The sequence below is a fragment of the Chiloscyllium plagiosum genome, unplaced genomic scaffold (assembly GCF_037043375.1).
Source record: "Chiloscyllium plagiosum isolate Xiang-an unplaced genomic scaffold, Cpla_swu_hap1 HiC_scaffold_31, whole genome shotgun sequence".
In the NCBI taxonomy this organism is placed as follows: Eukaryota; Metazoa; Chordata; class Chondrichthyes; order Orectolobiformes; family Hemiscylliidae; genus Chiloscyllium; species Chiloscyllium plagiosum.
This window is the reverse complement of record NW_028270169.1, coordinates 8660815-8676472: the sequence shown is the minus strand read 5'-3', so window position 1 is coordinate 8676472 and position 15658 is coordinate 8660815. Positions and strand designations below refer to the sequence as shown.

The window sequence follows — 15658 nt, the reverse complement described above, 5'->3', positions numbered from 1 at the left end:
CTGAAGTATTAACTCTCATTCTCTTCACAACGTTGCCACACCTCCTAAGCTCTTCCAGCAATCTCGGTCTTTGATTTACAGAATCCACAGTTCTTTCAGTTTTTCTTCCTTCAGGCAACTCAGTTTAAGAACTGTTGATAGATACCTATCCAACAAAGCAACAATAAACATTACAGCGCACTGCAGGACACCTAAAAGGGCTTTGCAGCTAAGGAAGAACTTTTGAAGTGCAGCCACGGTTGTAATGTGGGAAACGTGACAGACAATTAATTTGGGCACAAGAAGTTCCTCACACCAGAGCAAGTAATCAGTTTTTATTTGCAGTGTTGGCTGCGATTTAAATATTAGCCTAGTTGTCAGGAAAACATTCCACTCTTCAAAAAACACTGTGGGATCTTTTACATCCACTTCAGAGAAGAGTTAGACCTTTGCTTTAAAGCTGCATCTGAAAGATAGCAGTTGTGAACCTCAGTACTATACCGAAAGGTCAACTGGATTTCATGCTCACGTCTATGGGCAAGAATGTAAACCTACAGCCATGGGTGAAATGAATAATTTGTGTCCTCGTTCTGTCCAGGAAACATATTTAAACTGTCCTGTTTATGTTCTGCAGGCTAGTCTTCTGAAAAAGTGACAAATATTTTTAAAATAGATTGAGCTCGGCTACAGATTCAGGAATTATGAAAGTTCCTCAAAAGCTGACCGACAGTGGGTGCAATGAGGAGGGCGATGTGGAGGAATCTGACCATCTCAGAATACGTGCATGTGCACACACCTGCCTTTACCTTGAACTGTAGTTACAGGAAAACATCTCTGGGCTTACAAGAAATGTCAAAATGAAACAGAGGCAGAAATGTACACATACCTAATGGTTTCACATTGGCTAGCAGAGTCTCCTCATACGACAGTGTGTAATAGAGAACCAGAAGCTGGGCTGTGATGCTGTGCCTTTGTCGACATCGGTTGTTCTCTCCCTTTTCACAAATATAGGAAAATTATTAAAGTGGCTCCTATGAATTTATTGATTTTGTTTTTAAATGCTCTATGCCTTTGCAACTTTTCTCAGTCTCATCTTCAGTCACAACTTCAAAACAAACCGGCATTTAACCATAATTTTTAACAGTGATACAGTCAAATCATTTGTTACATCCAGGATTAAAACAGAAGGAATGTTCAGTGGAATGCAAAATCTTCATTGGGGTGGAATGTTTCTCATTTTGTTTTAGTCCCAGCAGCTCTACTAGAATACAAGCCAATAAATAGAAAATTAAACTAGTTCCAAAGTAGTCATCGCAATTTTATACCAACAAATCAATTTAACATACATCATACTGGATTGCACAATGAGAATCGAATTTAATGTTCCTATTCATTAAAAAGTGGGCATTTAACTTTGATTCCCAGTTGGGAGCTTGAAAATTTTTATAGCCGTATACTGGGGTATGGGTTCCAAGTTTAGGTCGACCATGCAATTTTTTAGGTGTCATGCTAAACCTAACTATCCTTATCTGTTATGTGCCATTTACACTCGTGCACTGCCGCAAGGATGTCATTCCCTGAATACCAATCGGGTACAAAGATGCTCACCCGATGCCCCTTCAGTTGCCCAAGCATAACTCAATGTCGACCGGATCAAATATATGACTTTCATGGTTTGTTTGGCTCAGATATAAAGGACTGGGATTTCTTTTGCTTAATGCACCAGTTCACAAGACAATATGGCCAAGGGCTAGAAGCAGAAAATGGTAACACTGCATAACTTCCTTCTTCAATTTGTGACATCACTTTCTCAGTAAAGACACTCATATACACTGCTGAAACAAGGCAAAATCGGAACACGTGATGTTTTTAAAGAGACATCTGGTCAGTGAATCTGAACTGTGGCAGGGTAGGAGTTCAGAAGGGTTAGTACATGAAAGATATAGCATTTATTTAATTTATACAGAATATACCACAACTTCTTCCTGAATACACAAAAAAAAATGATGTTCTCACCCAAGTGAGGCCATTGAACACATTGAGGACTTCCTGTTCGGTGATTGGTTGGTTTGTAGCTTCAGGATTAGCCTTGGATGCTGGCGTCAGAATGGAGTTGATGTAAACATCGATTAGAGGAATTAGCTGAGGGTGCAGAGGGGTTGTTGTTTCACACATTTGTCGGTAAATCCAATCCTAGAAGTGTGACCCACAAAATATTAAAAATGTAATCTCTATTCACACCAGATTTGAAAGGAAACAATTACAAAGACTTTCTGGGTATTAAAGATCAAGCTGCAGTCAACAGTGTCCAGCATTCTATATCTCTTTATTTGATACTATTTTTAACTTGCTTCATTATCCATTTCATAAAGTTTCTTTCTCAATAGATTGTCAGCAGTTATTTAGTATAGATATTCCACATTCATATCTCCCATGACCAACATCACAGTAAAGGATAAGGAAGAGAAAGTGACTTCATATTATGCAGTAATCCTTTTCTGTAGGCAGACTATTCTCTCTGCTTTATGGTAGAAAGTGACATAGATCATTCATTTACATGAGCTTTTCTGCATTTTTCAAATTGTTGCGAAGAGGACATTATATGTTAAATTTAGTGTTGCTCTCAACAATTTAACCTCGCTCTCTCTCTCAGCATGAGGTATATAAAGGATTTCACAGTGCTTCAATCCCTCAGTCAGGATGGCACTCAACTTTCGAGTACTTACACTTGTGCTGTTAAATAGATATTGCTTGGTGTTGAGGGAAAAAAAAAAGAGAGCTTGATATCAAGATTATTTACTAACTTTCTCGGTTGTCACTAAAAGGTGCAAAATTTTGATTTATTTACAGTGGTAATTAGGACCAGCAGCTAGAATACCAAAATGTATGTAATGATGCTGGGTGACTTGATTAAGAAATAGGAGACACACAAACAATGCAAAGGATAACCGAATTAAATGGGAAAGGCCATTGCCATATTGTTGATGGCCCCAAACATTATCAATTCACACCACCATCTTGCCCGCATGAGCCATTTATGCAGAATACACACTGCGGAAGGAGAATACAAAGTCTCTGCATTGCAATTACTGTGCAGAAACACAACTATCAGCTTGTCAGAGGCTGTAACTGACAATGAAAACATATATAAACTCTTCCCCACTGAGGTTCAAATGAGTGGAGACTGACTGTCCAGTGTTGGCTGCATGCATAGAAGATACCACTTGACTATTGCAAATTGACCCTGAATGTTGAACTGTGAAAACAGCATTTCTCATAGCCTTCACTACGGTGAAACTTCATCACCAACATAAAATGGAAATGTTAACCAGCTAATTTTAAACAATATTTTGATGTAAGAACTTCACCAGTTTAAATTATATATTTAAAATGTATTTTTTCTAATTCTAGTCTTGTACAGAACATCGTGGAATAAAGAAACAGCCTGATTAGGCAAACCAGTTCATGTTCCACAGAAGCTTATTTTGCAAAGCATGCACACTTGCTGTCCACAAAGGTTTGTTTCCTGTTATCACTTAAGTTACATTTGGATGTCAAAGCTTACAATTAAAATTTGCTACGTAACAAAATTTTCATGTATTACAAAATACTTGCTGACTCTGGCCACTGGAGTGTCTGAAATCTCCTTCCCTCCTCCATCAATATCTCAAATAATAATAAAAAGAATCTTACATTAATAAACTAACTGCATAGAATGTCATAGGCAAAATACAAGTCCATATTATATAAAGAAATGATATTTCTGAAAATAAGAAATGCTGTAAAAGGCATGTCACTACCTTGATGGAAACTTTGTGCTTAGTGAAAGCACGACTTCTTAACAACTGGTAAATACAGTGTATAGGCAAGAACCCAGTTATGGTAGCACTCAGGTTGCTGGTTACAGGTACACGTACAGCATGAGCAGTTACTACCTGGAATGAGAAAGAATGACAAGAATGTGATTAACTTTGAATGTTAAAATTTGAACTCATTTGTTAAAATGTACAGTATCAAAATTTATCCTACATCTTGCATTGCACAATGGTACCAAGGAGATTTCTATTTGTCATCCTTCTTTCCCTCTGACCTTAGGCGCCCAGAAAGTGCTGAGGTACTGGCCAGACAAGAATTAGCAGGGTAAAGCATTACTATGCAAGATCCAATAACAGATTATGAACAGGCTCCAGCAGTTCTGGAAATGTACTCTCTTAACAGCTGGATATTCCACAAAATAATTAGAACACCATGAGACCTATGGCCCACTAGATGTGCTCCATCACTCAATGGCTGATCTGATTAACTCCACTTCCATGCCTTATCCTCACAATCCTGGTTTCTCTTACTGATGAAAAAAAAAAATCAGTCTGTTTATCTCAACATTGCAAAAAATGAAATGACTGAGCATCGATAGCTCCTTGTAGTAAAGAATTCCACAGGTAGAATATCCTTGGAGAAGAAATTCCTCATCTGTCATAAATGGATGACCCCTTACTCTCAGATTACATCCTCTGGTCCTAGGTCCTCCCACAAGCACAAACAACCTCTCCACATCTATCCTGTCAAGTCCTGTAAGAATTTTATTGGTATCAAATCTCCCTTCATTCTTCTGAACTCCAATGACTACAAGCTTAACCTTGCCTCTCAGGAAAACTCCTCCATACCTGGAATCAACCTAGTGAACATTGTCTGGACTGCTGCCAGTGCCTGTATATCTTTTAGATAAGGGAACCAAAACTATTCATAAAATTCCAGGTGTGGTCAGACTACTACCTTGTATAGGAGAAAGTGAGGTCTGCAGATGCTGGAGATCAGAGCTGGAAATGTGTTGCTGGAAAAGCGCAGGTCAGGCAGCATCCAGGGAACAGGAGAATCGACGTTTCGGGCATAAGCCCTTCTTCAGGAATGGGGTTTGTAGAGGGAGGAAGAGAGCTTCTTCAAGGAAGGCATCCTTGTAAGAGGATTCGCAGTAGGTTGAAATCTTTGAGGAGAAAGTGAGGTCTGCAGATGCTGGAGGTCAGAGCTGGAAATGTGTTGCTGGAAAAGCGCAGCAGGTCAGGCAGCATCCAGGGAACAGGAGAATCGACGTTTCGGGCATAAGCCCTTCTTCAGGAATGGGGTATCGACGTTTCGGGCATAAGCCTTTCTTCCCCATTCCTGAAGAAGGGCTTATGCCCGAAACGTCGATTCTCCTGTTCCCTGGATGCTGCCTGACCTGCTTTTCCAGCAACACATTTCCAGCTACTACCTTGTATAGATTAGCAATACTTCCCTATTACACTTCATTCCTTTTGAAATAAAGAACAACATTGCATTTGTCTTACCAATTATCGACTAACTTGGATACTAGCCTTTTGTAATTCATGCACAAGGACTCCCTAATCCTCCTCTGTTGCAGCTTTCCATAAACTTTTCCTATTTTCCGCTCTTCTATTCTTTCCACCAAAGTGCAAAACCTCACATTTCTCCACATTATATTCCACTTGCCAAATTTTTGCTCACTCACTTGCCTTTATCCTTCTGTGGACCTCACAACTTGCCTTCCACCTAATTTTGTTAGCAATAGTACATTCAGTGCTATCGTGAATCTCATGAACATATATTGTAAATAATGGTGGCTCCATTGATACTTGTGGCATTTCACTAGTTACAGGTTTCCATCCTGAAAATGACTAACAGAATAGAGTTGGGATAATGTAATGAGCTAATCCTTATCTTATGCTAAATATACTATCCCTAACATTATGGGCTAAATGCTATTCAGTAGGATGGGGTTACAGAGGCAGAATGAAAGGCATTTTTGCATTTTCACACAGACTGTAAATACATAACTAAACAAAAAAGGTGATAGCAAAAATCTTTAACAAGACAATATAGAAAGCAAGAACTTGTATTTCTCAGCACTGGTGTAGGAGGAAGCATTTTTGGTTTCCCAGTTGATTAAAATATCCTACCTAGTTGGTGTTTGGGCACTGGGAACTAGGTGGCATTTGCACTTTCTTACATAAGACTTAATGTTTTTAAAAAAGTAAATGTTTCTATTGAATTTGTCTGTGTTTCACACTGTGCCTCCCACACAAGCAAAGGTAAAGCCATTTATATTCGTAGACAGTTCATACTTGTTTGTGTCCAATTACAACTTTATAAGATTTTCCTTCTAGTCTACACCTACTACTTCTCACTCATGCTGTGAAAACATTCCAACACAATCCGGTTGTGGTGGTGGTGGTAGTGGTTTACAGGAAAGCTGAGACCAACAGCACAGTGAGTCACCAATCAACTAATCATATACAGGTTTCATGTGAGATTCACTGGATAACACAGGTGTGAGAATTCAGTTCACTGCTTCCCCTTGCAAGCTTAATATTGTGACCACAATGTTGCCCCATTACCAATCAGTTAACTCAATATCAGGATTGAAACCGGCACCAATTGGATCCGCATGGCTTAGGTGACTGAGAAAAGTAGAGATTTCTTATCAGTGTATCATCGTCATATATAATAACTATATTGGAACGCAAAGGCAATGCTCTAGGTTGGAAGATATTAAGCTGAAGTCCTATTAACTCTATTTTTTAAGATTACGATATCCCACAGCAATTTCAAATCATTCCTGGAAAATGGTGCTCCCTCAAATCAACATTGCCAAAAACAGATCAACTAGTTATTCTGGATTAGTGGTGCTGGAAGAGCACAGCAGTTCAGGCAGCATCCAAGGAGCAGTGAAATCGACGTTTCGGGCAAAAGCCCTTCATCAGGAGGGCTTTTGCCCGAAACGTCGATTTCACTGCTCCTTGGATGCTGCCTGAACTGCTGTGCTCTTCCAGCACCACTAATCCAGAATCTGGTTTCCAGCATCTGCAGTCATTGTTTTTAACTAGTTATTCAGCTCATTGCTGTATCAGAGTGGGGAGGGCATTTTTACACATAGTTCAATGACATAGGTCCTCAAACTTACACATTTTGATGTTTCAGTGAGAGGTTATAACGCCTGTGCAAGTTCAATTTCTTTTTCCTACATTTGCTGAGAAACAAGGCAAAGTGAAGAGAGTATAGGTGAAATTCTCAAGTATAATGATTTATAATTCGAATAGAAAAGAATTGAAAACTTTACCAAAATCATCCTTGTGTATGAATGCAAAGATAAAAAATATGTGCAAGCTGTGGGTTTACCTGCTCTGTAAATATTTCCTGTGTGAAGATGGTTTTCATTCTGTTCAGTGAACTTGGTTTAATGGCAATCTAAGACAGACATTATAAAAAGGTGCTTATTGTTAGTTTTAATGCAGAAAACAAGACCAAAAACAGCAGCACCATTGCAAAACGGCCCCAACAAGCAAAGTTCCATCTACAAATGTATTATCTATGAATCATTTTCTGATTTCATATTGCTGATATGTCCAAAGCAACCGCTGGTGAAGGGAGGTTCCCTTCATGGACAATGCAGACAATTTATTTTTCAGAGAAACCTTCACATATGTCAGTTACTATCGGACATTGTTATTCCAATGCTATTCAGGCTGACGTCATATCCTTCACAAATGTGAGCTAATCTAAAACCCATATCCTCATACCGAATTCAACATCTGTAACTTATTAGGGTGTAATAAGTTCGAACAGGAAATGACATCATCACAAACCCAAGGAACCCCATCCAGGAGAAAGCTATAAATAGAAAGCAGGAAGTCGCCACTGATGATGTTACCTAGCCAGGTAATGAAATGTCTGGATATCAAACCTACAGCTCAGTGAGCAAACCTACACGCTAAACCTCAACCTGAGCTACAAACCTTGCATCTGTAACTTTGTTGAACTACACTGGCTCCTGATCCCACTATATTAAGTTCAAATTGATGATCCTTCTGTTTAAGTCCCATTGGGGCTATATACCTTACCAAACTGATCAACCTTTCTAGCCCTGCTGCCCTTTCTACTTGTATCTAACTCTCCATTATTTTGACGTGCCCTCTCCTTGTGCCCCACAGTTAGCAGCATGTCTTAGCTATCTGTGTCTCAAATTCAAAAACTTCTCCAATTTACTATTCTCTTCCAAAAACCTTTAACACCCACCTCTAGCTAATGTTTTGGTGACTCTCATTTGCTACCCTTTTCTTTATCTTCACTTTTGTATGCTGAAGATGCAATTTGAATAATATTTTATTTTATTGCAACATTCTTCTTCAAATCACATTGCGTATCTATTACATTTTTTGCTATTGCACCATCCTTCAGTCTGAAGGGAGACAATTTCCCTGCTTCTGGGAAGCTACAATCAGCTTCAGACAAGGAGGAATTAGAACTCAGATGGCTCAACTCATGCTTCCATTGATCTCTCTTTCAGGGTAGGAGAGGAAAATGCACCCACACTCTCATTCCACGCTCATTTTTATTCCCAGTGGAACAGGCAAAATTAAAAACTAGCTAAAAGGAAAATCTTGAAAACGCTGATGTTTACCACTTGAGGATAGCACATCAACATCCTACCATCATGTAATTCCTGTTCCCTCCCTGCAAAATACAGTTTCTATTTTATATTAAAAAGTCACAAATGTTTTCCAATTATTTTGTACTTTATTAGTAACACATAGAGTTTAAATATTAGTCATGAACAACTGGAAATTATTACACCTAACAGCCATAGCACCACCAAAAACTTTCAATATTTGCACCAATGTTACAGCACAACCTTTGGCCCTCGTTCAGATGTTACATATACCCTGACAAAGGGAAAAGCTTTCAACTGCAACATGGGTTGGTCACTTACAAGTGAAGGACAGTTATGGGTGAACAGAATGAAAAGTTAATGTATTGATACAAGTAGCTGCTTGAAAAAAAAAGTTTTAAAAGATTTCAGCTAAAGGATAACTGATTTTATTTTCTCAACTCCCATAAATTACTACAGGAAAAAGGATAAAGGCACACTTACCTTCATACCCAAAGTGGAACAGACCAAGTCGATGATGGCACTGAGCTGATTACTATGAAAGTACATTGCAACCAATAGCAGCATCTCACCAAATGAAGCAGAGACCCCTGTGGTACTTGAAATTACACAAAAAAACAAAGTTACGTCACTCCAGCCAATTGTAGTGGATAGGCCGTAATTCTTTCATTGTGAAATTTGAGATCTGGACAATACGGTGAAACACATGACCCTATTTTCTAAGCCAGCTCAGGCCGTTGGAAAGAGAATCATTTCGCTGACACCATTTCCTTACTCTCATACTTACTTGACACATCTGGCACAACACAACAACTGCAACGCTGCTCTCTGGCTCTGCAAAAATTGCTCAATTTGGTCATTTGGAAGTGTGCAGGGTATAGTTTAGAATCACACTTCAACTGCTCCTGATCAAGTTCACATTAATTTAAAATTCTAAGCACAGTTCATTTTACCGGTTAAAGGCTGAAAGCACGTACCCAACAGTGAATCTCACCTCTCAAAATATGCCTCCTCCCTGATCATCCAGCTTAACCACATTACAGTCATTTGCTCCTGTTCAGGGGTACTGAAAAAAAAAGTTATTTGTAATGTGAAATTCTGAACACAGAAGTCAAACCTGCATCATTAGCAATGTTTGGGACCTCCTCCTCCTCGTCTCCCCCACCACTTTGACAATGGTTATCAATGATCATATATAATTGATAAATTAACAAGAAACTTTAATTCAGATAGGACTCAGTCTGTAGAAAGGTCTAAAAATGCTTCCAACACTGGATTACTTTTCTTAAAGAGTTGTTGTTGTTTGCTTTGATGATCAACTCATGACTTTGTTCATTGGCAGTGCAGGTCAAAAAGGGGTTTTGCCCAGGACAATCTTTCTTGCACTGTGTACAGCTTGACAGCTCCTTCTAACCCACTGTCTAGAAGGAGGTTAGTAGGTACATTGAACATGGAACATTACAGCACAGAAAAGGCCCTCGGTCCTCAATGGTGCGCCGACTTATTGAACCAATCTAAAGCCCATCTAACCTACACTATTTCATTTTCATCCCTGTGTCTGTCCAATGAGCATTTAAGTGCTTTTAAAGTTGGCAAGTCTATGACTGTTGCAGGCAGGGCATTCCATGCCACTACTACTCTAAGTAAAGAAACTACCTCTGACATCTGTCCTAAGTCTATCACCCCTCAATTTAAAGCTATGTTTCCCCCCACCCCCCCTCCGCCATGCTAATCATCACCATCTGAGGAAAAAGGCTCTCACTGTTCAACCCATCTAACCCTCTGATTATCTTACATTCTCAACTAAGTTGCCTCTCAACCTTCTTCTATTGAAAATAGCTTTAAGTCCCTTAGCCTTTCCTCATAAGACTTTCCCTCCATACCAGGAAACATCCTGGTAAACCTCCTCTGAACCTTTTCCAAAGCTTCCACATCCTTCCTATAATGTGCTGACCAGAACTGTATGCAATACTCCAAGTGCGGCCGTATCAGAGTTTTGTACTGCTGCAGTAGGACTTTGGTAGAGTGATTGCGTTTCGGAGCCACAATAAAAGCTAACACACCGTATGCCTTCTTACCAATCCTATCAACCTGGGTGGCTCAGTGGTTAGCACTGTTGCCTCACAGTGCCAAGGTACTGGGTTTGATTCCCACCTTGGGCAACTGTCTGTGTGGAGTTTGCACATTCTCCCAGTGTCTGCGTGGGTTTCCTCTGGGTACTCTGGTTTTCTCCCACAATCCAAAGATGTGCAGGTCAGGTGAATTGGCCATGCTAAACTGCCCATAGTGTTGGGTGCATTAGTCAGGGGTAAATATAGGGTAGGGGACTGGGTCTGGGTGTGTTGCTCTTCAGAGGGTCAATGTGGACTTGTTGGGCCGAAGGGCCTGTTTCCATACTGTAGATAATCTAATCTAATCTCTTCAGAGGGTTGGTGTGGACCTGTTGGGCCGAAGGGCCTGTTTCCATACTGTAGGTAGTCTAATCTATGTACATGGACTCAGCTCTCTCTGCTCATCTACACTACCAATAATCTTAGCATTAGCTTAGTACTCTTTGTTACAGGGATTTAAACACACAATATTAGTTGGTAAATTAAAACTGAAGAAATGTTGCAGATTCACATAAAAGCAATTTTCAGCCAATAATCATTCAAATAGAATACAATCAGGGTCTCTCAGCATAGCTGAGCAGCTACTGTGGAAAAGAAATCTTGACCTTGGCCATAAGAACTGCAGAATTATGTGCTCATTTGGTCAGTCTTGAAAAAGGCACCAGTCAGCTATTTTGTACAGGTACTTGTAGACACGTAAACTTAGCTGTACATTTTTTCAAAGAGGCAGAGATTCTTTGGGTCAGTCATACCGATAACTGTCTCACTCTGCATGAAGGACATGATTGGTTAACCTGACCCAAGATACCAGTCAATGATACTCCAATCCAGCCACTTTGAAACCTGGGCATAACACTCTCTCAGGTTTGTAATCCTTCCTGTGGAGGACTTATGCCCGGAACATTGATTCTCTTGCTCCTCGGATGCTGCCTGACCTGCTGTGCTTTTTCCGGCGCCACACTTTTCGACTCACGAGTTCATGGAGGCAGATTTAATCAAGACATCTGAAATGTTATCTAGAAAGGAAGAGCATGCCGGGTTCTGGGAAAATATGGTGGAACTGTGTTATGTCTGCATCGGCTCTTGCAGTGAGCAGTTCACATATATATGGCATATGATTTCAAAAGTATGCATATCATCTGTAAATCAGGTAGAACATATTTGTGTTAACTGTTAATTGTTACAGAAATCAAATAAGTTGTAATGGAGACCACATATCAAAGTGATCCCAGGACTGTAACTGAATCAAAAGGTTGAAATTGGACTGTAAACCCAAGGATAAATATGTAGTTTAGACCATCCTTTGTAACTAAGGATTAGACAAGAGTTATAAAATATTGTTCCCTCATTTTACCGGCTGTGTCTACAATGTTGATTTCCAATTATTCGGTGCTGTCAACAACTGCTAAGTGTGAATGCAGATTATCAAGGCGTGTTGTGTCCTTGTTGCTTGATGACAAGGTTTATTGAAAGATAAATCTGTAGCTAATTACCAGAAAATTCTGTTCAGCAAATATATTTACAACCAAATGTCAAATCCATTGCTGTGTTACAACTGATGGACTTGCTTTTTGTTTTCCTTCAACTGTCAATTTCCTTCCCTTATCTTTTGCAGGCATGGATTCTTATATAATTTACTCCAAGATGGTCTTTTCATTTATGATTGCTCATTTACAGCGAAGTCTGATCTTATTCAAACAAGATTTTCCACACCTGTGGAAGGATGTCACTAAGTAATGCATTATGACAAGGACCTTGACTGAGTTTATCATTACCTCCACCACCAACACTCCATTCCTCCTTTAGAGACTTACCTGACTAAACTGGGGAATGCCAGCAGCATGCAGAAGGACAAAGACACAAAGCGGACACCAGCTGGAGTTGCCGGTGGGCGGCTTGTCATCAGCTGTAAAAGCTGCTCAGCTTCTTCATCGGTTGGCCTAGTTGACAATATCACACAAGGCATTACAATTCTATACTGCAGAAAACACAAAGTGCTGCTGACGACACATGAAGTAGAATTGGACTTCCGATAGAAATGGTCATTTGGGTCTGTTAGCTAAATGCCTTCTCTTTGGTCCATGTGATTACACAACTAATTACCCCATCACTAACCCAAGCAGGCATCAGCTAACACAGTATAGTCTAGAGTTTGGGGCTGGAACATGCTGCCCTGTCTGGCTTGTTAGATCCTTTACGTGTACAGTCTCACCAATGACATATCCTAACTTCAAAGTAACAGACCCACAACACAGAAGTCTTAAAAATTCATACGTACAAGGCGGCTATGATCTCTCCCAACAAACACCACATGATTAACTGTCAAAACTGAGTTGCAATGGTTGGTTACAGAAATTTTTGTTTCTAATTAACAGCATTTTTAAAAAAACTTCTGAAGCTATTAACTGTTGCGGTGAAATGTGAATTCACATTTTTAACCTGCATACTGGTTTCCTTTTCTAGAAATGCTATGTCACCAGCCTACACATGGTATCCCTAAAACAACACCTGCTCAAAAACCTTTCATATACTATCGCAGTTCATACTTGAGTCCAGCGATTCCCATCAGTGCACAGTAGAGCCGCAACATTGCGCTAGCTTTCACCACGTTTTCCTCCTTCAGTGCTGAGTATACCGAAATATTAGGTTCCATGTCAGTGTCTGCAGTATCCTCACCAATGCGACCACTGCTGACCGTCGGGAGAATTGCCATTAGTTCCAGCAGCAGCTGCCGTCTCATCTGCCATAGCACCGAGCTACTGCGTTCCTTCTTATGCTGTGTAACAGAAAAACAACTTGAGAATTACACTCTGATCTCAAATTTTTTACTGGATTGGAGAATACATCATCAGAAATTTATTAAGTATTTGAAGATTATCTCTACAACCTAAGAACACATGAAATAGAAGTAGGCCATTCTGCTGCTCAAGCTTGCACCAGTCAATAAGGTGAGAGCCAAACTTCTACCTCAGCTACACCTTCCAACACTACCTAGGAATGGTAGCATATGGTGTTATTAGATTAGTAAGCCAGAGACCTGGAGAAATGAGTTCAAATCTGATTATGACAACTAAAGAAAATTTAATTTGATTAATTACAAAATCTGGTATTAATACAAAATTATAAAACTACCAAGTTAATGAAAAAACCCATTTGATTCATTTATAGTTTTCCTTTGGGGAAAGTAATCTGCCATTCTGACCTTCATCCTTAAACACTTCCACCAATTCCGATTAGACCCCACCACCAAGAACATCTTCCCCTCCCCACCCCTCTCTGCCTTCCGCAAGGACCGTTCCCTTTGCCAATCCTTGGTTCGTGCCACTCTTCCTACCAACCCCCCCAAAACCCCCAGGTACCTTCCTCTGCAACTGTAAAAGATGCAAACTCTGCTGGCACACCACCTCCCTCACCTCCACCCAGGGCCCCAAACAGACTTCCAGGTGAGACACGGGTTCACCTGCCTCTCCTCCAATCTGGTTTACTGTGTCTGATGCTCCTGATATGGTCTTCTCTACATTGGTGAGACCAAACAAACTGAGGACACAAAAGGGATCTTGATCAGATGGGCAAATAGACCAAGGATAGGCAGATGAAGTTTAACTTAGACAAATGAGAGATGTTGCATTTTGGCAAACCGGGATGGGACTTACACACTTAAATGGTGAGGTCCTGGGGAGAGTTGCCAAACAAAGAGACCTTGGGTGCAGGTTCACAGTTCCTTGAAGGTCGAGTTGCAGGTCGACAGGGTGGTGAAGGCGGTATTTGGTACACTTTGAGTGCATTGAGTACAGGAGTTGGGAGGTTATGTCACAGCTGTACAGGATATTGATTAGGCCACTTTTGGAATTCTGTGTTCAGTTCTAATCTCCCTGCTATAGCAAAGACATTGCAAAACTTGAAAGGGCTCAAAATGGATTTACAAGGATGCTTGGAATGTTTGAGCTAGAGAGAGGGGCTGAATAGGCTGGGGCTATTTTCCCTGAAGCATTAGGGGCTAAGGGATGACCTTACAGAATTTTATAAAATCATAACGGACAAGGGTAGGGGAATCCAAATCTAAAGGGCACAGGTTCAAGGTGAGAGGGGAAAGTTTTAAAAGGGACGTAGGGGGCATTTTTTTCATGCAGAGGGTTGTGTGTGTATGGAATGAGCTGCCAGAGGTGGTGGTGGAGGCTGGTACAATTGCAGCATTTAAAAAGGTATCTGGATGGGTGGAGGAATAGGAAGGGTTGAGAGGGATATGGGCCAAATGGGACTAGATTAATATCTGGTCAGCATGGACAAGTTGGACCAAAGGGTCTGTTTCCATGCTGTACATCTCTATGACGATGACTGTATTTCGCCGAGCATCTCAGGCAGGCCCACAGGGGTTGACTTGACCTCCCAGGCACTGCCCATTTTAATTCCCCTTCCCACTCCTTTTCCGACATGACTACCCCTGGCCTTCTCCATTGCCACTGCAAATTAGAGGAACACCACCTCATCTTCTGCCTGGGCAGCTGACAGCCGAGACGACTCAAATAACCTCCTTTCCCATTCCCCGATTTGATTTCCAGCCCCTCCCCCTCCCTTCCATTCCTCTGATCGACCTTTCCTTAGGTCCCAACTAGATTCATTCCTGTCGTTGACCAACCAGGTTGGACTCTCTCCCTGTGTTCACCTATCCCTACCTCACCACCCCGCACCCCCCTCCTTTATCTGCAGCTCCCCTTACACTCTCACCCAGTCCTGAAGAGGGGTTGCATCTGAAACATTGACTTCTCCACCTCCTGATGCTGTCTGGCTTGTTTGTTTTTCCAGCCTCCTGCTTGTCTACCTTGGATTCAAGCATCGGAACTTTTTTTGTCTCATTCTGACCCAGTCTGGCCTACTTGACCTAAAATGCATCTGTACACCACAGCATACATATTGCAGTGTTTTGTTGCGATGTGTGGCATTAATAATATATTAAATGAGATAGTTTCAGAACAGATAGATTAAAAATAGGACATTCCCAAGGCACTGTGAGCCATCAATACCACCAGGTTTTATTCAACTATAACCTGTAACCTCATGTTTCTGCATATCTTACCACTCAATTATTACCATCAAGCTAAAGGACAACCCTGGTTTCATGTAGGGC

At 40.6% G+C, this 15658-nt stretch overlaps 1 protein-coding gene across 5 annotated transcripts in view; it reads right to left on the bottom strand.

The window, feature by feature from the left end:
* Nucleotides 1-15658, bottom strand: part of ints2 (integrator complex subunit 2) — a 69036-nt gene that overhangs the window by 23280 nt on the left and 30098 nt on the right. For all 5 annotated transcript variants that reach the window (XM_087977204.1, XM_087977202.1, XM_087977201.1 and 2 more), the window contains 8 exons: nt 13080-13309; nt 12348-12473; nt 9417-9488; nt 8906-9020; nt 7153-7221; nt 3780-3914; nt 1996-2172; nt 866-974 (listed from right to left, as the gene is read on the bottom strand). In XM_087977204.1, the coding sequence (XP_087833330.1) occupies nt 866-974; nt 1996-2172; nt 3780-3914; nt 7153-7221; nt 8906-9020; nt 9417-9488; nt 12348-12473; nt 13080-13309 (1033 nt within the window). The remainder of the gene's footprint in view (nt 1-865; nt 975-1995; nt 2173-3779; nt 3915-7152; nt 7222-8905; nt 9021-9416; nt 9489-12347; nt 12474-13079; nt 13310-15658) is intronic.